The sequence below is a fragment of the Nansenia antarctica genome, assembly GCF_963989245.1.
Source record: "Nansenia antarctica genome assembly, chromosome: 2".
In the NCBI taxonomy this organism is placed as follows: Eukaryota; Metazoa; Chordata; class Actinopteri; order Argentiniformes; family Microstomatidae; genus Nansenia; species Nansenia antarctica.
This window is the reverse complement of record NC_137675.1, coordinates 89,642,399-89,667,393: the sequence shown is the minus strand read 5'-3', so window position 1 is coordinate 89,667,393 and position 24,995 is coordinate 89,642,399. Positions and strand designations below refer to the sequence as shown.

At 48.0% G+C, this 24,995-nt stretch overlaps 1 protein-coding gene across 1 annotated transcript in view; it reads left to right on the top strand.

The window, feature by feature from the left end:
* The window catches only part of grid2ipa (glutamate receptor, ionotropic, delta 2 (Grid2) interacting protein, a), a gene marked incomplete at both ends in the record, with an annotated part of 38,718 nt that overhangs the window by 11,014 nt on the left and 2,709 nt on the right, over positions 1 to 24,995 (top strand). The window contains 9 exon segments of the mRNA XM_080523651.1: positions 14,411 to 14,830; positions 15,374 to 16,390; positions 16,601 to 16,744; positions 17,608 to 17,695; positions 19,009 to 19,098; positions 20,007 to 20,203; positions 20,791 to 20,946; positions 22,135 to 22,221; positions 22,868 to 22,997. Of these exon segments, the coding sequence (XP_080379777.1) occupies positions 14,411 to 14,830; positions 15,374 to 16,390; positions 16,601 to 16,744; positions 17,608 to 17,695; positions 19,009 to 19,098; positions 20,007 to 20,203; positions 20,791 to 20,946; positions 22,135 to 22,221; positions 22,868 to 22,997 (2,329 nt within the window).

Here is a 24,995-nt window from a genome sequence, read left to right as displayed (position 1 = left end):
CAATCAGGAGGAGGAGGAAGAGGGAGGTAGCCAATCAGGAGGAGGAGGAAGAAGAGGGAGGTAGCCAATCAGGATGAAGAGGGAGGTAGGTAGCCAATCAGGAGGAGGAGGAAGAGGGAGGTAGCCAATCAGGAGGAGGAGGAAGAGGGAGGTAGCCAATCAGCATGAAGAGGTAGGTAGCCAATCAGGATGAAGAGGAGGAGGGAGGTAGCCAATCAGGATGAAGAGGGAGGTAGGTAGCCAATCAGGAGGAGGAGGAAGAGGGAGGTAGTGTAGAATATTTTCTCTGTTTGGTGATCAAAAATGAGGTAAAAACTCCTGGCCAAAGTTTAAGAGTATTTATTCAAAAAAGATCGGGTCCTCAGATTACAGGATCAGGGTTACACACAAACAGTCACGTCGTGGGCAGAGGAAGACAAAAAAACAGACTCAGGAGCTCCCCAGCACAGGGTTTTACAGCGGTCTCTCAGCCAATCACATCACAGTATGTTCTTGGCCAATCGTGATCCTTCCTTCTAGGCCTCTGATTGGCCTATACCCTTGGGGGCGTGCATGTTCGTGTGTGTGTGTCAGCGCATGTGCGACAATTGCTCAAATCTCCCCGCGATCGTCTGTCCTCAAATGCCCTTGTAGGCCTCAAATATATGTAATTTAATATGTATGTAATGTGTAAAAATATACGTTATATCTGTGTGTTATATGTGTAAGATATACGTTATATAAGAAGGCTATTAATATGTGTAAAAATATACGACACATCCCCCCTCGGACCACCCAGAGGGTGTTCCGAAACTAAATGATCACATAAACCAAAACAAAAACACAAACCTCACATATCACAGCTAAGAAAATATAAAAAAAAAAAAAAAAAAAAAAAAAAAAATAACTATTAAGAACCCAAAGACATCATGCAAAAAATAGAAACCAACCAATAATAAAAAGAATCTTGAAAATAACAATCACAATTAAACTAAACACAGTCCATCATGCACAAATTAATATAGAAACTTCCAACGACCGATGTTTTCTTTGTCCTTGAAGCGCCAGGGACAGAGGTTACTAGCACATGAACCCAGTTGGAGAACAGCCTTTACCGCTGTCTCAGATTGATATCCTTTCCCAGTCAAGAGCGTTTTCTTCGTTGTGCTAGGAACAGAACCGCTTTCCTATCTTTGCATAACCACCACACCACTTCTCAACTGACATCAATCACATGATATAGAAAGAAACAAACAGTAATCGAAGCAAATAATGATAAAACATCACTTAATAAACAAATCATCAAAGGAGGAAACAAAATCAGAAAGCAAAACAGAATCCAGCTTTTGCTCATCAGCTATGTTGGTCAACATTAAAGCATTAATAGGAACATCAGAAATACACTTTCCACAACATTTGATCAAAATACCAAGTAACATAATACAGATGATAATGACAACAAAAATAATAGCGACGGACCTGATCATATTACCAATACCTGAAAAAGCAGAATCAAAGAAATCTAACATATTCCAACCGTGTTCTTTATGTAAATCCTCTACACCCTTCTTGTTAGATTCATGAAAATCATACAAAGCGTTATCAGAATCCGAAATATAACTGCAGCATTCACCGCCTATCAAAGCACAAGTACCACCCTGACTGGCCAAAATAATGTCCAAAGCCATTCTATTTTGGAGAGCTACATTCTTAGTTTCAGTCAATTCAGTGGCCAGGGCAGACACTACAGCATCCGAAGCATTAATGTGTTTCTCAAGAACGGATGATAGGGCACTTAATTCAGTCTGAGAGTTGTAGACACCATAACTTGGGAATATTAGGCCAAAAAACTTCTGAGCGGTAGACAACGCCCTACGACTACGATGGGTTGCTTGTTTGTGAAGTACAGACATCTCCTCCCGAGTAACTTTCCTAATCAAAGGTATCAGATGAGCCAAATAACAAACACCCTCAATCAAAGCAGGAAGCTTAGAGAATGCATCATTATCACACACAAGAAACACATGTTCCGGGAGTTGAAGCTCCGTACCAGGATACAAGAACATGGTTCCACCTATACAAGACGCGGCCCCTAACTGACGAACCGCGCTGCTCTTGGGCCGTACTTGAATGTCAATACAGGTTGTAATATTTACGAGAGGCATGACTTTAAGCTGCGTGGTGCCTTTCTGCCGTCTGGTAGTATTGGTATCATGTAATTTCATTTGAGGCACCATAGCACAATCAACAACTTTACATTTCAATCCAGAAATAACAACTGAACCCCTCCACCGTGTAGAAGTCACACTCCCAGAACATGACAGATGAGGACTCAATGCAGTACCATTTAATTGAGCGAACATAGCTTGGATAATATATATCTTCTTCGGACCTGTTGGTTGTGACAAATGTGTAAGCCTATCAATAATAACCTTCCCCACACCGCTAGGCCTATGGTGTTGGTTAACCGCTGCTGTCAGACGTTCCAACACACCCATATCCACACCTGCATAGGAAGAATTTAAAGGAACCAGAATCGTGCTGGGCTGACAAGAAGAGCTCTGGTTCTTGCCCTGTAAAACAAATGGGGCTAAACCCTGCCAATTATAATGAAGCCATTCTGCTTTAGTTAACGGTATGGGGAAAAACATAGGAGCAGACGCACTTACAGGGACCTGTTGACAAATCCAGCAATCAGAATAATTCATTTTGGAAGCAAAATCTTTCATGATACTAGTGGCAGAATTAGGGTGGGACCGTGTCCCCAGGTGATTAGAATCATACAACAAATAATCGTCAGTAGCGACTACAATCGCCTTCGTAGAAGCCTTCACAGCAACATTTTCAACCTTTCCTGGTAACTCATCGTGAACATATTTATGCACAAATTTCTCACAGTCCAACCTATAGTGGTGTGAAAAGTCAGGCTTGGTCCTACAAACTTTGTCCTTGAAATTGTTGGATTTACTAGACACCTGTTCACCGATATCACGTCTAGCACACCAATACGAGTTCAACCCCTGGTCAACATTAGTTAATGTCACACGAGTTTCTTGCGTGTTGCTTGAGTGTTGATCAAGTGTAACATATGTAGTATCCAATAAATACCACTCGTTCGCTTCGGCGGTATAGATCAAACAATCATCAACAGTACAACGTGAATGTGGGCAAACAAAAGCTCTACCTGCTGTGATCATTCTTCTCTGACGTCCAGGCATAACAGTGTGTGAGTAAAGTGTAACATTGTCCAAAGAAGTCAATGGGGTAGGAACACTAAGGGGTATATTAGTCTCTGAAACGGCATGGCTTGAGTTTCCTCCTAATTGGCCTTGGTGTTTTACGGGGTCTGTCTGGTTGAGGTGTATCACTGACAGGTCTGTGTCTCTCAATGGTACCTCGGTCCGGGCAGCCGCCCGGGTTGCTGACATCTCCGTCTGGAGCATTGTCAGGGTCGGAAGGGGTGACAACAGGGGCAACACCAGGCTTGGTAGAACCCCCAAGAGGGGTGTCGCAGTCGCTGGATCCTTCACGGTCTCCGTTGGCCCACTCATCTCTGGGCTGGACAGGGTCTGGGACGAGGCCCCCGGCATCATCTGCATCACGGCGCAGATACTCACCAACATCTTCGTCAGCCTGGATGTCCAAGCTGTGGACTTCCTCGTCCCCAGGGGTCTCCTCACCATCCTGCTGAGGTTCTCCCTCATCGTCCTCATTGGGTGCCTTGATGCAGTGATGAACGTGATACCAGGTGGGGGACCCCTTGATTTGGAGGGCAGTCCCAGTGCACCGAACGACCTCGTATGGTCCTTCCCGTCGAGCCTCATGCCACTTCCGTCTGTAGACCTTCACGTATACTTTGTCACCCGGTTGCAACGCGTCCTTCCTCTCCTGTGCGTTCACCTCCTCTTCACGTTCCTGTTTGTGGAGCACATAAGAAGAGATACTCTTTTGCCGGTTAGTCATGTACTGTACATAGGCTTTCATGTCACTCTCCAGGAGAGCCAAACTTGGCCCTTTCCCACTGGTTCGTACACAGGGAGCTGTCATTATCCTCCCCATTACCAGTTCATGGGGAGTCAAGTGCAGCCCTCGAATCTCACTGGAACGACAGGCCATCAATGCAAGAGGGAGTCCTTCCAACCAATTAAGACCTGTATGCTTACAGACCTTAGAAAGACGGTTCTTAAGGACCCCGTTCATCCTCTCTACTATCCCCTGGCTTTGAGGTGAGTAAATACACCCAAGTCTCTGCTTGATTCCCAACTTTTGTAGTATAAGCTTTACCGTCTTATCCACAAATTCCTTACCATTGTCTGACGATATCCTATCTGGAATTCCAAACCTAGGCATGACTTCCCTGCATAGGAACTTTGCTACAGACTGAGCATCCTTTCTTCGAGTGGGGCAAGCTTCTACCCATCTGCTGAACCTGTCTACTACAACTAGCATGTACCTGTATCCTGCAACAGGACGAATCATGTCCACATAGTCAATCACTAAATGTTTCATTGGCCCGTTTGGGGTAGGGATATGCCCAGTTCCCACTGGTATTCCAGGTCTGATATTGTTCTTCAAACAGACCACACATTGACCAAGGATATGGTCTATTTGTTCCAACAAATATGGAGCCCAAAAACCATATTCCTTGGTGATCTTGCGTCTAACCTCCCCCCTGGACACATGTGCTAATCCATGGGCTTCCTGTATCAGTATGCCTAATAAATCTGGGGGTGCCACAACCAGTCCCTCATGATTTCTCCATAGACCTGTGTCATCCTGACTAGCTCCCCTTGTTAACCATAGGTTTTTGGATGTGGAAGGATGTGGAGGGATGTGGAGGGATGTAGAGGGATGTAGAGGGATGTAGAGGGATGTAGAGGGATATGGAGGGATATGATTAAACACAAACACTTCTATCAATGTCTTTTTTCCATTAACTATTGTCTTTTTAAATGTTTTATCTATTTACTTCTTATATTTGCTTTTATTCATTGTAATTGTTATTTTGTTATGCTCCTCTTGCTGTCTTTTTAAATAATGCATGTAAAGCACTTTGAATTGCCCCTGTTGTATGAAATGTGCTATACAAATAAACTTGCCTTGCCTTGCCTTGCCTTGTCTAGCGCATTTGCCTCACTCTGTAACATCAACAAATCCTCAAGCGTGACCATGCCCTGTAACTGTACTTCATGTGTGACCAGCAGAACTTTACCTGCTTTGTCTGCTCCTGTAATAGCTTTGGCTGCATCATCTGCAGCCCTGTTACCTTGTGTGACATGTGATGAGTCAGATCTGTGTGCGGCACACTTCACTATGGCTAATTCCCTTGGTTTCATCATGGCTTGTAACAGCTTCATGATTTGAGCGTGGTGCTGAATAGGCGAACCATCAGTTTTCTTAAAACCCCGTCCCTTCCATACAGCTCCATGTAAATGACACACATTGTGGGCATAGGCAGAGTCGGTGTATACTGTCACTCTTTGTCCGGTTCCCAAATTGCATGCTTCTGTGAGGGCAATCAATTCAGCCAACTGAGCTGAACAAGGCTGAGGAACAGCCTCGGCTTGTTCCACAATGAACTCCGAATTTTGGGATCGGACTATGGCATACCCGGCACGTAAATTTTCTCCTACCCGGTAACAAGATCCATCAGTCCAATACTCAACGTCAGCTTCCTTTAAAGGCAAAGCTAGTAGATCTGCTCTAAGCTTAGAGTACCTCGTAGCTTCCTTCACACAATCGTGTGGTTCCCCATCTTCTGGGGTTGGCAAGGTCTCTGCTGGGTTAAGTGTGTTACATCTTAGTAATGTTACATCTTCCCTTTCCAACATCCTGTAATAATCCCTAATCCTAGGCATCGTCAAAGTGTACTTGCCTTGATTCAAGAGGTTCCTTAGACTGTGGTGGCAGAGAATGGTAATTGGGTACCCCATTGTTAAGGTTGTTGCCTTCTCGTACATAAGATAAGCCCCGGCCATTGCTCTGTAGCATGGCGCGAAACCCATTTCTACCTCTGAATATGCGACAGAGTAATAGGCTATGGGCTGTGGACTAGGTCCAATGCCTGTTGGTTGCGTGAGAACAGCGCAGGCATACTTCCCCTCGGCTGAAGAAGAAACATACAATCCAAATTCTTTGGAATAATCTGGAAGCGCTAAAGCTGGCGCTTCTTGCAATTTGTGTTTAATTGTCTCAAACGCCAAATCAGCTTCCCTTGTCCAAGTAATGCAAGATTGGAGGTTATCACTACCTGTTTCCTTAATCATCCCCCTCAATGGAGCGACTAGTCTAGTGTAATCCTCCACCCATGCTGAACTATACCCAGTAATGCCCAAAAACATCATCATTTCCCTAACCGTTCGTGGTTTTGGAGCCTTCTGAATAGCTTCCAAATGTTCATTAGTGACGCTGCGATGTCCCTGTGTAATGGATTGTCCTAAGTAAGTTACCTTTTCCTGACAATACTGTAGCTTCTTTTTAGACACCTTGTGTCCCTTCTCCGCCAAAACCTTTAACAGTTTAACGGAATCCCTGTGACATGTTTCTTCATCTGGGGCACAAAGGAGTATGTCATCCATGTACTGAATGGCAGTACTACTTATCATCTGTTCTAACCCGTCTAAGTCCTCCCTTAAGACCTGATTAAAAACATGAGGACTGTGTTTGTACCCCTGTGGCATTCTGGTATATTGATAATGCTGACCTTTGTAGGTAAACCCAAATAACCCTTGACTTTCTACACTAAGAGGTATAGAAAAGAAAGCCCCGCATAAATCAATCACTGTAAACACTTTGGCTGTAGATGGAATCTGAGTCAACAGCACATGAGGATCAGGAACTTCAGCTGGATAGCTGACAACTACCTCATTCACAGCCCGTAGGTCATGTACCAGACGATATGAACCATCAGGTTTCGTCACTGGCAGAAGAGGTGTATTGCTTAACGGATATTGAGTTATCTTCAGGACTCCTGCCTCTAACAGTCCTTTGATCTGTGGCTCAATTCCATCAATTGCTTCCTGTTTCAATGGGTATTGGTTTTTCCAAGGGGGTTCTGCACCCGGTATGAGTTCAACTCTCAATGGACGAGCTGATTTCACAAATCCAATGTCTGTACTGTTCTTTGCCCACAGGTCGGCTGGCACATTCTGCATCATTTCTTCTCTGAGGTCTCTGTCAGCTTGTACAGGAAGGATTAGCTGGTTCATTAGCTTCACAGTCTGCGGATGTCCTATTCCTTGAGCAGAGATCATCAGTTTTGTGAACTGTCCATCAATGCTCCTCCAGATAGCAGGGTTTTCTTTTGTCGTTACAAATCTGGCTTTTTCTGAGTCTGCCATCATTGCCCCTAAATGCTTCTGTTTATAGTGTTCAGATATCATAAGTGTCACATGAGGGATGCTACCCTCAATCTTATGCTCCTGATCTAGATAAGTGTCACTGTTTATCTTCATAGCCACTCCCTGAGGGCCTAGGATTATACAACTTGTACTAAGCTGTACCTGTTTTGGCTGATGCTTCAGCCACTCATCTGGGGTTGCATCTGCAACTTCTCTGAAATACTGGAGTGTACAATGCAATGGATCAGTAGGCCTTCTGGCCTCTGCCATGTGTGCCAGGATATAATTGTCCCACATCCTTGCTGGTTCCATTAGGTCTGGGCTAAGCCCTCCCACCCAATATACCATAGATGCGTTGTTGTCCATCATGACAGACAGCTGTCTGTTCTCTTGTGGCACTGTCACCTGACAGCCGTCAGGTGTGCATTTCACGGTACAATTTAACTGGCATAGTGCATCTCTCCCTAGTAGCCCTATTGGCGTGTGTTCTGATACAAGTATTGACAGATCTGCTCTCTGTCCTTTGTACTCTAAGCTTACAAGCTCAGTGGTAGGGATCAGCTGTTTAATTCCCTCGAATCCGATTGTCTTCACATATTTCCCAGACATAGGAAGGTGCGTGGCGTCTTCAGGCTTCAGACAAGTGTAGGCTGCTCCACTGTCCACCATCAATTCTAATGGACGTTGGTTGACCGACACCCATATTGTAGGTTCATCTTCAGGCCTGTTTGTCACCACCAGCTGGCACCCCCCTTTCGGATCTTCTGGGCACCCCTATATCGCAGCTGCTGGGCCTCCATAGGGGTTCACCACTCCTGGAGCCGGTGCAGCAGGGGGCCTATATCCTCCTTTTTGTTTCCCCCCTGCGCCCCCCTGGTTCTTCTTAAAGCAGGTACGTTTTAAGTGTCCATACTGGCCGCATAGGAAACATGGTCCTAGCATCTTCCTCGGTGCTGTGGTCCATCCCTCTTGTGGTGGTCCTTGGCCAGGCTGGTTGTATGGCTGGTATGGAACCACTTGCACCCCTGGTGGCCCCTGTGGGTATGGATTCCCCCCTTGTGGCCCCTGTGGGTATGACTGGGGAGGGACAATTTGCAGTTGCTGTGGCTGAGATGGGACCTGTAGGGCTATAGTCTGCTCTCTCTCTCTGGTTTTCTTGCCTTCTGTCAATTGCACTTGAGTTAGTTTTCTGAGTGAGTCCTCGTCTTGTGCCTTCTGTGTCTGAATCTTCTTTCTAAATAATTCTACTTGGTGTGCTATGTTGTCTATATAAACAGCCTTGCTCATGTGTCGTAGCCCCACCACTTCTGCTAGCTTGTTCTTAACTGGGGTAGGGAGACCTTGTTGAATCTTTTCCCTGATTATGGCTTTTTCTAACGGGTTATCTTCGGCATCCTTCCCTGTCACACTTCTCCATTGAGAGTGCACACGGGCAACAAACCCCCGGGGATTTTCATCTCCCCCCAGTGGCTTCACAATGACATTGTCTGGGTGAATGTGAGTAGGGTATGTTTCTCTGATTGCCTTCCACAGCTTGCCTCTGTTTGCTGCGAAGAGTTCTGGATCATAAACGGATGTATCGATATATCTATGAAGTCCCGCCTTCATCAATATTTCCTGCATGGTGTCCAATCCTGTAATGGTAGCTAAGAGTCTTTTCAAGTCTCCCATAGCAGCGTGCGTTCCTGTCAATCTCACGTCGACTTGCGTCGTCCAGGGGTGGCCACCATCTTCCAGGACTGGGAGTTTTTCTATCACTTCTGACAGATCTGTATGATTCCAAGGACGATATTCCATCTGGTTACCTCGAATCAGCACTGGGAAGTTCCCCTGAGTTGCCTCTTCTTCCGATGCTGTTTCATAATCGCTTACTTGTGGCTCCGTTTTTACGTCCCGCCTTGGTGTCGCTCCGGACCTTGGGGAGTTCAACCGGGATGCAGGTGATGATGCCGCTTGAGATTGACGATACGTTTCTCTCTCTACGTCTAGGTCCTGCAGCTGTTGTCTGTAGTCTTCTTCGTTTCTTAGGATTTTCGCACGGAGTTTTCTTGCCCTCCTTTCTCCCTCCTCTTCCTCCCTGTCTTCCTGCAGCTTCTTCTTCTTTTGCTTTAAGCTCTCTCTTCTCTTCCCTACCTTCAGAGACTTCTGCTCATCTTCAGAACTATTTTCTTCTTTTCCCTTCTTATAGCGTATTTTCCCTCCCTGCTTTTCGGCCCTGGCTAGTAGTTTTCTTATCGGAGCACTGTAGCCTCCTTGTGCATTGCTGTCATCACTGGAATCTTTGCTATCACCTCCACTGCCATCTTCACCGTCATCCGTCTTGTCCCTCCTGTCGTCCCCTTTTCCCCTCGGCTCCTCCTTCTTTTTCTGTTTGGCACCTGACCTGTTCTCTGGTTCGAAGTCCACGGTCACTCTCGCTCTTCCCCTCTCTAGTACATTTTCATCCTTATCTTGGATAGTGAAGGTTCCGCTCGTACTTAGGACAGGGACCTGAGGGTAGATCCGCTGAGAATTGTCCTCCAGTCTCTTGGCATAGGGAGGAGGACTGGAGATTGGAGCTGTGTGTGAGAAGGGAATGTTCACTTTCTCTTCCATTGCTTTGGCCAATTCATCTCTTTTTTCTGGATCCATGTGAGCTGTTTTCTCATTCCAAGCTAATGCTACTTTCTGCCCCTCTACCTTGAAGAGGTCTAAAATAGCTAACTCTAACCTGCGTTTCTCTGATCTAATCTTTCCTTTTTGATGCGCCTTATGTGCATTGATAAGTATCTCCAATGTTGCAATTAATTGTAAGTCAAAGGTGCCTTCCTCTGGCCATGGTTGTTCAATGTCTGCCCAACGAATATTCCATCTCGTTGACATTTTGCTAATTTCTTTAACAAGAGGATTCATTTTTTCCACTATAGCCACAGGGGATGAATTTGCTAATATTCCCTTGTCTGTATTAACAGCCCTCACAATGTTACTGGGTTTGGCTCCCATGTCTGAAATATTTATACTGCTTAATATGCTGAAAATATGCTATAAGGTGTACTTTTCTTACAACCCACCTTCTGTTGCTGTATCTGCTAAACAGATGCTAGTCCAACTCTTAACTGTGTCAACTGTCCACACAGAACACTACAACTCCAGAACAACGGATTGTTTCAGTGGTATTGTGTATTATTGACTTAAATGTAATCTATGTGTGTGTGTTTTAATCTAAATGTTTTTTTCCCTTATTATGTATGCATGTGTGTCACTTAATTGCTCAATCAATATTAATTATAGTTCAGGTCAACTTAATTATTAAACTACAAAGGCTGTTCAACACAATTATCAAATTACAAAAGCAGGTCACGCTCTAAGTCTTTCTGATCCACAACCCCTTGATTGATCAATCCTCAGATAGAAACTGTTCTGCTATTCTTTAATCAAGAACTGTGAAAAAAGAACTTAACTTCAAATAAAAAGATGTAAAACACGAATATTAATTACAACCTGTAAAGAAATCGACTTGTCATTTGGAAGGAATAAAATGATTAATTATTAATTACAATCTGTAAAGAAATCGACTTGTTATTTGAAAGGAACAAAATGATCAATTATCAATTACAATCTGTAAAGAAATCGACCTGCTACTCGAAAGGAATGCACAATCAACTAGACTTAGTCATTTACACTTCATTGATGTAATCCTGTGAAAGAAAACGTCATCCCTAGACCACTATAAACCAATTGATCAAAGTTTTGTGAAAACTGAAAATGAAATAATCTGAATAATTAATTCAATCAATTTGTAATTACTTAAATTAATTGAAGTAACCATCCATTTATTATTGTAAAAGACTATTTCGTCGACCTCAGGCGGATGCACTGATGGAGGACCAGTGTTCCAAAGTGTCTTATCGTATTCCGTCCACTGGAGGGCAGCAAACAATTAAAAAATGTCCTATCGTGTTTCGTCCACTAGAGGGCAGCAAACAATTAAAAATGTCCTATCGTGTTTCGTCCACTAGATGGCAGTAAATAATTAAAAATGTCTTTATCGTGTTCTGACCAGTAGAGGGCGCCACATTGAAAATGTCTTTATCGTGTTCTGACCAGTAGAGGGCGCCACACTGAAAATGTCTTACAGAATGACTATCTTACCTAAAACTCACAATGTTTCTTTTACTTTTACAATCTATACATAAATCAATTGTTAAGTGAAAGGAATGAATGATTAGTTAGAATTATTCACTATATCATCATATACATTGATTTAAAACTTATGGAATCAATCAATTGTTTTGGGAAACAGAAAATGAATGCTCTGAATAATTAATTCAACTGATAAGTAATTAATTAAATCAATGTAATACTGAAAAGTCATTCACAACATCAATCTATGCATTAACCTTTTAGATTCTTTCACCAATATTCTGTAAGCAGGCCTATTCGCTCCGCGTGCTCTCTCTGTGTTTGAAATGTGCTGGCCCCGTGTAAACTCCTGTTTTCCGAGTAACCGTACCTTTAAACTTGTTTGAAATACCCCGAGATCAATTCACTATATCTCTATCTTTATCAATACTAGTCTATGTGTATGGTTTTATCGTTATCTTTTAAGAGATGAGTACTGAAATCTATCAAACCCGCGCGTGTGTATTTGCTACTTACCGCCTCTGAAGAAAATCGCTGTGGACTACAACACAACACTGCTTTTCCACAATAATTATTATTCTCCACGACACAGCAATTTCAAGAATATCTTTCAATGCAGTTAAACGTATTATTTGCCAAGATAATCTTATTCAAATACTCCTAAAATGGCGTATGCTTTCTACCAGAGGCTCCGTGTCCCCGTGTCTACATGCGTTCAGACAAAGGGAAAAGATGGCGTCCTTTCAACTAGAAGCCTGTGTCCGCGTGTCTGACATGCGTTTCAGACAAAGGAAAAGATGGCGTCCTTTCAACTAGCGGCCTGTGTCCGCGTGTCTGACATGCGTTTCAGACAAAGGAAAAATGGCGCCCTTTCTACTAAAGCCACGTTTTTTTTCTCCGTGTTTTCAAGTAAATTAACAATGTATATCTTTAAAATAGCGCTATTTTCTGCTCACTAACACGGACTAAGCTCTTACTTACAAAACACATTAACCAAGAATCCTCATTCTTTTACACACACCAGACTATTTTCTGATACAAACCACATTCATTAGCCCACTGGGAAAACGTCTCTCCCTCAGCTTTTGTGCTAATACCTTGTTCCCAAAACAAGCCTACAAGCAGCTCCTTCTCTGCTGTACCACAATTACAATACCACACACACGATAAAATATCGTACAATTAAAACGCTTTTCCCAATACAGGTTTTACAACCCGGCTCTCTCTGTCTAACCTCTACCCAGTTATATACTTCAAGATTCGTTTTAAATATAGCTTATTTGATATACACAGTCTATTTTGCACAGCTCCGCCTTGTCCTGGCGAATTCAGCAGAAGACTTACCCTTTGTTGAATTCAAGAGTTGCAAAACGGCCGGTCATCCAAAGCTATGGATTCTTCTGGATTTTAGGCTCGCCACTTATGTAGAATATTTTCTCTGTTTGGTGATCAAAAATGAGGTAAAAACTCCTGGCCAAAGTTTAAGAGTATTTATTCAAAAAAGATCGGGTCCTCAGATTACAGGATCAGGGTTACACACAAACAGTCACGTCGTGGGCAGAGGAAGACAAAAAAACAGACTCAGGAGCTCCCCAGCACAGGGTTTTACAGCGGTCTCTCAGCCAATCACATCACAGTATGTTCTTGGCCAATCGTGATCCTTCCTTCTAGGCCTCTGATTGGCCTATACCCTTGGGGGCGTGCATGTTCGTGTGTGTGTGTCAGCGCATGTGCGACAATTGCTCAAATCTCCCCGCGATCGTCTGTCCTCAAATGCCCTTGTAGGCCTCAAATATATGTAATTTAATATGTATGTAATGTGTAAAAATATACGTTATATCTGTGTGTTATATGTGTAAGATATACGTTATATAAGAAGGCTATTAATATGTGTAAAAATATACGACAGTAGCCAATCAGGATGAGGAGGAGGAGGGAGGTAGCCAATCAGGATGAGGAGGAGGAGGGAGGTAGCCAATCAGCATGAAGAGGGAGGTAGCCAATCAGGATGAGGAGGGAGGGTGCTGTCTGCTGACGATAGCCAATCAGGATGGCGTAAGACTATATAACACTGCTGCTGTTCACTGTTGAAGTTCAAGTTTAGTTTGTCATTACATTGAAGTCATGTATAAGTACATAATATAATATAATATAATAATATAAGTCATGTTTAAGTACACAACGCATGCCTTAGACAGAGCAGCTCTCAACATCAGACTCACAGTTGAAACCGGGAACAAGTTGGTAACCGACAGACCGTTCTGACTTTTATTCTGACAGTTTTCTAATAAATGTCAACGTTGTTTGTCGTCTAATAAATGTCAACGTCCCCACTCCTTTACACTAGCTAGGTAGTAGTGGGGATTCCTCACTTAATCCATTGCATAGCAATGTCTTGGCGTGACTAGCGAGTGTGTCACTGATCTTCAACAACGTCGAATAAAAAGTCAGAACATTTTGATTGGTTTGGTTTCGACTTGTTCCCGGTTTCACCAGCAACACAAACAACCCTAATGTAGAAGGATCTAGCAGCAGGATTACCGTATTTTCCGGACTATAAGTCGCAGTCATGAAGACAAAAAAAAACATATAAATCGCACTGGACTATAAGTCGCATTTATTTAGAAATGTATTTCACAAAATCCAAGACCAAGAACAGACATTTAATCTGGAAAAGCAAGTTATTCAACTACACAATACCACACAGAACAACAGGCTGAATAGGCTAAATTAACATAACAAGCCACATTAACAGTTATTCAGCTACACAATAGCATAAAGAACATACCTGGGAGGCTGAATAGGCTAAATTAACATAACAAACCAGCGAGTCCAACAAGCAAGTTACCAGTAAACAAGTTCACCAAGCTACCGTTAATGTTTCAGTTAATTCTTCAGTGGTATAGGAGCAGCACATAGTTGTGACAAGCCCAGAGAAAATACGGTAATGTGAATGTGTCTGGTGGCAGGATGTCGTCCAGATGAGCTTCCCAGATGACGAGGACGACGATGACGAAGAGGAGGGGGTGGGGGTGGACGAAGAAGAGGACGTGGGAAGCTTCCTGCCCCCGGAGCTGAGCAGCCCCAGCGAGTGTCAGAGCAGCAGCGGCGGTGACGCTTCCTCCCTCACCTACTCCTCCTCCTCCGAGCATCACATCCCCCCTCCCCCCATGACCCCCCCGCCTCCCCCGCCCGTCCAGTTCAACGACCCCCCTCCTCCCCCGCCGCCCCCCGCCGTCAGCTACACCCCCGACCACTCTCCCAGGATGCACCTGCCCTTCCGCCGCCACCACCCGGGCCCCCCCCCGCCCCCGCCTCCCCGCTCCAACCCTCCGACCAAACGCCAGTCGATGCACAACAAGGTGCTGCCCACCCGGGAGGACCTGCTGGTCCACGCAGCGATGCAGGAGCAGAAAGCAGCCTACCAGGAACAGCAGAAGGCCTACGAAGAACAACTAGCTCTCCAAGAGCAGCAAATAGCTCTGCAAGAGCAGAAAGCCTACGAAGAACAACTAGCTCTCCGAGAGCAGAAGGTCTACGAGGAGCAGAAAGCCTACGAAGAGCGACAAGCTTTCCAAGAGCAACAGCTAGCTCTCCGAGAGCAGAAAGCCTTCGAAGAGGAACAAGCTTTCCAAGAGCAACAGCTAGCTTCTTTCCAAGAACAACATCAAGTTCTCCAAGAGCAGCAACTCGCTCTCCAGGAACAGAAGGCTTACGCAGAGCAACAAGCCTACCAAGAACAACAGCACTACCAAGAGCAGAAAGCCTACGAAGAGCAACAAGCTTTCCAAGAGCAACAACTAGCTCTCCAAGAACAGAAAGCCTACGAAGAGCATCAAGCGTACCAGGAACAACAAGCGTACCAGCAGCAGCAGCAAGCCTTTCAAACGCAACAAGCCCTCCAGAAGCAACAGGCCTACCTAGAGAAGCAGGCCTACCTGGAGCAGGTCTACCAGGGCCACCAGTCTCTGCCCCTCCAGCCGTCCCACCCGACGTCCCACCCGCAGATCCCCCCGCTGCAGCAGCTTCACCAGTCCCTGCCCCCCCTCCCCTCCCCTGACCTCCTCCAAAGCCACCCAGTCTACCAGATGCGACAGGTCCAACAACAACAACAACAACAAGAGGCTCACCAAATTCACCGACGCAAATCTCGGTCGGCCACGTCTCCCCATCACCCCCCTGATCGCCAGCTTGCTACGTCCCCCCACCCCCTAGATCGACAGCTTGCTACGTCCCCCCACCCCCTAGATCGACAGCTTGCTACGTCCCCCCACCCCCTAGATCGACAGCTTGCTACGTCCCCCCACCCCCTAGATCGCCAGCTAGCCGCCTCCCCGCTCCACCCCCTAGATCGACAGCTGGCCCCCTCCCCCCACCACCGCCTCCCAGGCCCGCAGGGGGGTCTGTACGCCGAGGGAATCTACCAGAGTCTTCAACCTCATCCTCCGTCGCATCACTCCTCCGTCGACGAGCTTCTCAACCAGTCCCACCTCCTGATCCACCCGGCGGCGGAACCACCTGCGTCGCTGCCCTGCGCCGCGCACCTGCTGAACACCAAGGAGGCTGCTGCTGCTCACCTGAGCAAGGAGGCTCCTCGTCACAAGAGTCAGAAAGGCCAAAAGGGTCACCACCAGGGTCACCAGGACCACGCGCCGCCGCCCCCCCACCCTCAGAAGGTCGGCCAGCCGCCGTCGCCCCCCCCCCAGCGGCCCCGCTCCATCCAGCAGATCCGCCACATGACCCCCCAGCCCCCCCAGCCCGAGCAGCTTCTGCACCACCAGATCCACCTCATCCACCCGCCCCAGCAGCCCCCCCACCGGCCCCAGCCCACGCTCTCCACCTTCCAGCCCCTCCAGCCTCTGCCCAGCCTGTCCACCTTCCAGCCCGTCCCCCCCCCGTCCCCCCACCAGCACCAGGGGGGGGGGGTGCACCCCTCCAACCAGCAGCAGGCGCCCCAGAGGCCCCAGTCCCAGCCCTCCCAGCACCACCTCCAGTCCCACCACTCCTCCCAGTCCCTCCACCACCTCCACCACCTCCACCACCACCACCCCCAACCCCACTACCCCCCCTCAGAGTCCCAGCTGCAGCTCCAGTCCAGGCCTCATCACTCTCACTCGGACCTGTCCGTGAACCAGGGGGGTGGGGGTGTGGGGGGGCCCCCTCCCCCTCCGCCCCTCCCCCCGCCCTGCACCCCGCCCCCCCTGCCCCGCCCCGCCCCCCAGAGGATGGACTCCAACCACATGAGCGTCAAGAGGCTGCGATGGGAGCAGGTGGAGAACTCTGAGGGCACCATCTGGGGACAGGTGGGTAGCATGTTAGCATGTTAGCATGTTAGCTATAATATCAGGCTAGCATCTTAGCTATAATATCAGGCTAGCGTGTTAGCTATAACATCAGGCTAGCATCTTAGCTATAATATCAGGCTAGCACGTTAGCTATAATATCAGGCTAGCGTGTTAGCTATAACATCAGGCTAGCATCTTAGCTATAATATCAGGCTAGCACGTTAGCTATAATATCAGGCTAGCACGTTAGCTATAATATCAGGCTAGCACGTTAGCTATAATATCAGGTTAGCATCTTAGCTATAATATCAGGCTAGCACGTTAGCTATAATATCAGGCTAGCACGTTAGCTATAATATCAGGCTAGCACGTTAGCTATAATATCAGGCTAGCACGTTAGCTATAATATCAGGTTAGCATCTTAGCTATAATATCAGGCTAGCACGTTAGCTATAATATCAGGTTAGCATCTTAGCTATAATATCAGGCTAGCACGTTAGCTATAATATCAGGTTAGCCCGTTGCAAGGTAGATCTAACACGTTTGTCTGGTTGGTTGTTCTAAGAGAAATGCATCGTTAGTCTGTCTGTTGTTTGCAGCTGAGAGAGAACTGTGACTCTGACTCTGTGTGTGTGTGTGTGTGTGTGTGTGTGTGTGTGTGTGTGTGTCTGTCTGTGTCTGTGTGTGGTGTGTGTCTGTGTCTGTGTCTGTGTCTGTGTCTGTGTCTGTGTCTGTGTCTGTGTCTGTGTCTGTGTCTGTGTCTGTGTGTCTGTGTCTGTGTCTGTGTCTGTGTCTGTGTCTGTGTCTGTGTCTGTGTCTGTGTCTGTGTCTGTGTCTGTGTCTGTGTCTGTGTCCGTGTCCGTGTGCGTGTGCGTGTGTAGCTGAGAGAGGACTCAGACTATGACAAGCTCAGTGACATGGTGAAGTATCTGGATCTGGAGCTGCACTTTGGCACCCAGAAGAGCCCCGGTGAGTATAGTGTGTGTGTGTATGTGTGTGTGTGTGTGTGTGCGTGTGCGTGTGCGTGTGTGTGTGTGTGTGTGTGTGTGTGTGTGAGTGTGTGTGTGAGTGACCTCCCCAAATACTCGCATGTCACCCCTCTCCTTCGCACCCTGCACTGGCTCCCGATAGCAGCTCGCATCAGGTTCAAGACCCTGGTGCTTGCATACCAGGCAGCTAAAGGGACAGCCCCTGCCTACCTGAAGGAAATGGTAACCCCCCAAACCCCTGCCCGCTCACTCCGCTCCTCCACCTCGGCTGGCCGACTGGCCCCACCTCCTCTACACAGCAGTCGGGCTGCCCGATCACGTCTCTTCACAACACTGGCTCCCCGCTGGTAGAATGAGCTCCCCACGGCCGTCAGAACGGCTGAGTCACTACCCATCTTCCGTCGTAGACTGAAGACCCATCTCTTCAGGTTACATCTTAACTGCTCCTCCTGAGACATCTTCTGACCCTCACCACTACGTCTCCTAAAGACACCCGCTTTCCCCTCTACTGTGTCCCTAAGAACTTCTATTGCCCCCCTTGTACTGTTTCTCAGTTTCTCCAGTAATAAATAAAATAAAATAAAATAAAATAAAATAAAAAAAGGTTTTAGTAGAAGGCGATAATAGGGAGAAGGTTTTTCCTTCTATCATTGGCCCCGGGCCCGAGCTAGAGTACTCTTCCTGCAACGAATGGTGGACTGCTGATTCACATGCTTAGTATTCAAATGTATTGATTGTAAGTCGCTTTGGAATAAGGCGTCTGCTAAATGCCAAAAATGTAATGTAAATGTGTGAGTGTGTGTGTGTGTGTGTGTGTGTGTGTGTGTGTGTGTGTGAGTGTGTGTGTGTGTGTGTGAGTGTGTGTGTGGGGGGGGATATACATATACAGTACATGCTGTAAAAGTGTGTGCATGTGTGGGTGAGTACATGTGAACGCACACACACACACACAGACATATACACACACACACACACACACACACACTCTCCCCCACAAACCACCAGTGAGTCAGTCAGTCCCTCTGTGTTCTGCCGTGTGTGTGTGTGTGTGTGTGTGTGTGTGTGTGTGTGTGTGTGTGTGTGTGTGTGATGTGTGACAGCTGCGTCACTGCCTACCGGCTCTTCACTGACCCATTTTAACCAGAATAGGATGTTCCTGAACACTGAACACATCTAAACTGTTCATCAGGATATTTTAGCAGTTCATGAATGCCAGTCGAGTCCTCTCTCTCTCTCACCCAAGTCTCTCCCTCTCTCTCCCCCCCCCCCCTCCCTCCCCCGGGGTGATGTCAGTGTCTCTTCCGGAGCTGGCTCCTCATCCTGACTCTTTCAAGAAGAAAGACGTGGTGGAGATTCTGTCACATAAGAAGGCCTACAACGCATGTAAGTATGACCCCTAACCCTGACCCCTAACCCTGACCCTGACCCCTAACCCAGGGGTAATCCAGGGTTAGGGCTAGGTTTAAACCCTGTAATCCAGCTAGATTTAAACCCTGTAATACAGCTAGGTTTAAACCCTGTAATCCAGGGTTAGGGCTAGGTTTAAACCCTGTAATCCAGGGTTAAGGCTAGGTTTAAACCCAGTAATCCAGCTAGGTTTAAACCATGTAATCCAGCTAGGTTTAAACCCTGTAATCCAGCTAGGTTTAAACCCTGTAATCCAGGGTTAGGGCTAGGTTTAAACCCTGTAATCCAGGGTTAGGGCTAGGTTTAAACCCAGTAATCCAGGGTTAGGGCTAGGTTTAAACCCTGTAATCCAGGGTTAGGGCTAGGTTTAAACCCTGTAATCCAGCTAGGTTTAAACCCTGTAATCCAGCTAGGTTTAAACCCTGTAATCCAGGGTTAGGGCTAGGTTTAAACACTGTAATCCAGCTAGGTTTAAACCCTGTAATCCAGCTAGGTTTAAACCCTGTAATCCAGCTAGGTTTAAACCCTGTAATCCAGGGTTAGGGCTAGGTTTAAACACTGTAATCCAGCTAGATTTAAACCCTGTAATCCAGCTAGGTTTAAACCCTGTAATCCAGCTAGATTTAAACCCTGTAATCCAGCTAGGTTTAATCCCTGTAATCCAGATAGGTTTAAACCCTGTAATCCAGGGTTAGGGCTAGGTTTAAACCCTGTAATCCAGCTAGGTTTAAAACCTGTAATCCAGGGCTAGGGCTAGGTAGGCAATCCAGGGGATTTGTCATGTTGCCTCTTCGACAGTTGTCCATGACACTCCACTCCGTATCACCTTGACCCTCCTCCCCCCCCTCCTCCCCCCCCCTCCTCCCTCCCCCCCTCCCCCCCAGCCATCCTGATCGCCCACCTGAAGCTGTCCCCGGTGGAGCTCCGCCAGGTGCTGCTCAGCATGTCCACTGAGCGGCTGGACGCCACGCACCTGAGCCAGCTGCTGCTGTACGCCCCCGACGCTGAGGAGGTGCAGCGCTACCAGCAGTACCACGACGACCCCACCAAGCTCAGCGGGCCGGACCAGTTTGTCCTGCAGGTGAGGGTTAAAGGTTAAAGGTCAGGTACGACCCTGTGGGGAGGGTTAAAGGTTAAAGGTCAGGTACGACCCTGGGGGGAGGGTTAAAGGTTAAAGGTCAGGTACGACCCTGGGGGGAGGGTTAAAGGTTAAAGGTCAGGTACGACCCTGTGGGGAGGGTTAAAGGTTAAAGGTCAGGTACGACCCTGTGGGGAGGGTTAAAGGTTAAAGGTCAGGTACGACCCTGGGGGGAGGGTTAAAGGTTAAAGGTCAGGTACGACCCTGGGGGGAGGGTTAAAGGTTAAAGGTCAGGTACGACCCTGGGGGGGAGGGTTAAAGGTTAAAGGTCAGGAGACAGCAGGGTTAAAGGTCAGGTGACAGTGTGTGTGTGTGTGTGTGTGTGTAACCTCTGTGTGTGTGTGTAACCTCTCTGTGTGTGTGTGTGTGTGTGTAACCTGTGTGTGTGTAACCTGTGTGTGTGTAACCTGTGTGTGTGTGTGTGTGTGTGTGTGTGTAACCTCTCTGCGTGTGTGTGTGTAACCTCTCTGCGTGTGTGTGTGTGTAACCTGTGTGTGTGTGTAACCTCTCTGCGTGTGTGTGTGTGTTAGATGCTGTCCGTCCCAGAGTACAAGGCGCGTCTGAGGAGCCTGCAGGTGAAGACCACGCTGAGGGAGAGGACAGAGGAGATGAAGGCCGGCTACGCCTGCATAGCCCAGGCCTCTCTGGAGCTCAGGAGCAGCAGGAAGCTAGCTAAGATCCTGGAGGTACCTCCCTCTCCCCCTCTCCCCCTCTCTCTCCCTCCCTCTCTCCCTCCCTCCCTCTCTCCCCCCCTCCCTCCCCCTCCCTCTCCCTCCCTCTCCCTCCCCCTCCCTCCCTCTCTCCCTCCCTGGGCCCAATTGGCCCCAATCTCAGACTCCACACACCAGAAGAAGCTCTCGAGATCGAAGTTGTTGTTTGTGAGTTGTTGTTTCGTATCAACACAGACACAACCGTGATAAAGAGTCTGCCTTCCATGCGACAACAAGCGATACATAATCAAACAGGCATTAACCGCACAGCACGAATAACAACAACAACAACAATAATAATAATAATAATAATGATACATAACATTTGTATTTGTATAGTGCTTTCTTGTTGACTCAAAGCACTTTACATGTCAACAATATGGAAATTCTGCCGTCTTGATGCCCCTCCTCCCCCTCCCTCCCCCTCCCTCCTCTCCCTCTCTCCCTCTCTCCCTCTCCCTCACTCCCTCTCCCTCTCCCTCCCTCTCCCTCCCTCCCTCCCTCCCTCTCCCTCCCTCCCCCTCCCTCTCCCTCCTCCCCTCCCTCCCTCCCTCCTCTCCCTCTCCCTCCCTCTCCCTCCCTCTCCCTCCCTCCCTCTCCCTCCCCCTCCCTCCCCCTCTCCCTCTCTCTCCCTCCTCTCCCTCTCCCTCCCTCTCCCTCTCCCTCTCCCTCCCTCCTCTCCCTCTCCCTCCCTCTCCCTCTCCCTCCCTCTCCCTCCCTCCCTCTCCCTCCCCCTCCCTCCCCCTCCCTCCCCCTCTCCCTCCCTCCCTCCCTCCCCCTCCCCCTCCCTCCCTCCCTCCCCCTCCCTCCCCCTCTCCCTCCCTCCCTCCCTCCCCCTCCCCCTCCCTCTCCCTCCCTCCCTCCCTCTCCCTCCCTCCCTCTCCCTCCCCCTCCCCCTCCCTCCCTCCCTCTCCCACCCTCTCCCTCCCTCCCTCCCCCCCTCCCCCTCCCTCCCTCTCCCTCCCTCCCCCTCCTCCCCTCCCCCTCCTCCCCTCCCCCTCCCTCCCCCTCCCTCCCTCCCTCTCCCTCCCTCCCTCTCCCTCCCCCTCCCCCTCCTCCCCTCCCTCCCTCTCCCTCCCTCTCCCTCCCTCCCTCCTCCCTCCTGCTCCCCCTCCTCCCCTCCTCCCCTCCCTCCCCCTCCCTCCCTCTCCCTCTCCTCTGTAGTTTGTCCTGGCGATGGGGAACTACCTAAACAACGGACAGCCCAAGACCAACAAGACCACCGGCTTCAAGATCAACTTCCTCTCTGAGGTACATTTACATAGATCAACTTCCTCCCTGAGGTACATTTACATAGATCAACTTCCTCCCTGAGGTACATTTACATAGATCAACTTCCTCCCTGAGGTACATTTACATAGATCAACTTCCTCTCTGAGGTACATTTACATAGATCAACTTCCTCTCTGAGGGACATTTACATAGATCAACTTCCTCCCTGAGGTACATTTACATAGATCAACTTCCTGTCTGAGGTACATTTACATAGATCAACTTCCTCCCTGAGGTAAATTTACATAGATCAACTTCCTCCCTGAGGTACATTTACACACTGTAGCAAATACATTTGTCTAATCCAGTGAATCATCTGTCCATCAGTCATCGTAAAGTAATGTAAAAAGTAATCTATGCTCAGGCCAGGGGCCATCGGCAGTTACAATGCTAGAAGAGGGAAGAATTAATTAATTATTTATTTTATTTTATGATTTACAGTAGAGAAACTGTACAGGGGATGAAGAGGTCTTAGGAGGGACAGTGGGACCCAGGGGGGTGGGGGAGTACTTAGGGGGGGGGGAGTACTAGGGGGGGGGAGGACCCAGGGGGGTGGGGGGGAGGACCCAGGGGGGTGGAGGGGAGGTCTGTGTGACGTGTCATTTCCTCTTCCTGTCCTCTGCAGCTAAGCACCACCAAGACGGTGGATGGGAAGTCGACGTTCCTGCACATCCTGGTGAAGTCTCTGTGTCTGCACTTCCCCGACGTGCTTGACTTCTCCAAGGACCTGACCACCGTGCCACTCGCTGCTAAAGGTACCTACACCTACCACCATGCCCCAAAGGTACATACACACTCACCACCATGCCCCAAAGGTACATACACACTCACCACCATGCCCCAAAGGTACATACACACTCACCACCATGCCCCAAAGGTACATACACACTCACCACCATGCCCCAAAGGTACATACACACTCAACACCATGCCCCAAAGGTACATACACACTCACCACCAAGCCCCAAAGGTACATACACACTCACCACCATGCCCCAAAGGTACCTACACTCACCACCATGCCCCAAAGGTACATACACACTCACCACCATGCCCCAAAGGTACATACACACTCACCACCATGCCCCAAAGGTACATACACACTCACCACCATGCCCCAAAGGTACATACACACTCACCACCATGCCCCAAAGGTACATACACACTCACCACCATGCCCCAAAGGTACATACACACTCACCACCAAGCCCCAAAGGTACATACACACTCACCACCATGCCCCAAAGGTACATACACACTCACCACCATGCCCCAAAGGTACATACACACTCACCACCAAGCCCCAAAGGTACATACACACTCACCACCATGCCCCAAACCTACTCAGGGTATATACAGGAATCTTGAGGTTAATTTGAAAGTGACAGTTGGATCTAAGTGACAGTTGACACTACACACTCACCACCCTGCTAAAGGTACACACACACTCACCACCCTGCTAAAGGTACACACACACTCACCACCCTGCTAAAGGTACACACACACTCACCACCCTGCTAAAGGTACATACACACTCACCACCCTGCTAAAGGTACATACACACTCACCACCCTGCTAAAGGTACACACACACTCACCACCCTGCTAAAGGTACACACACACTCACCACCCTGCTAAAGGTACATACACACTCACCACCCTGCTAAAGGTACATACACACTCACCACCCTGCTAAAGGTACATACACACTCACCACCCTGCTAAATGTACACACACACTCACCACCCTGCTAAAGGTACACACACACTCACCACCCTGCTAAAGGTACACACACACTCACCACCCTGCTAAAGGTACACACTCACCACCCTGCTAAAGGTACACACACACTCACCACCCTGCTAAAGGTACATACACACTCACCACCCTGCTAAAGGTACACACACACTCACCACCCTGCTAAAGGTACACACACACTCACCACCCTGCTAAAGGTACACACACACACTCACCACCCTGCTAAAGGTACACACACACTCACCACCCTGCTAAAGGTACATACACACTCACCACCCTGCTAAAGGTACATACACACTCACCACCCTGCTAAAGGTACATACACACTCACCACCCTGCTAAATGTACACACACACTCACCACCCTGCTAAAGGTACATACACACTCACCACCCTGCTAAAGGTACACACACACTCACCACCCTGCTAAAGGTACACACACACTCACCACCCTGCTAAAGGTACATACACACTCACCACCCTGCTAAAGGTACACACTCACCACCCTGCTAAAGGTACATACACACTCACCACCCTGCTAAAGGTACACACACACTCACCACCCTGCTAAAGGTACACACTCACCACCCTGCTAAAGATACACACACACTCACCACCCTGCTAAAGGTACATACACACTCACCACCCTGCTAAAGGTACATACACACTCACCACCCTGCTAAAGGTACACACTCACCACCCTGCTAAAGGTACACACACACACTCACCACCCTGCTAAAGGTACACACTCACCACCCTGCTAAAGGTACACACTCACCACCCTGCTAAAGGTACACACAAATCAAATCAAATCAAATCAAATTTTATTTGTATAGCGCATTTCTTACAAGATGCAACTCAATGCGCTTCACACAATGAAAATGTTCAGTCAATCAGTCAATCAATCAATCAATACTGACAGAGCCGCGAGCAGGCAAAAGTAAAAACACACACACACACACTCACCACCCTGCTAAAGGTACACACTCACCACCCT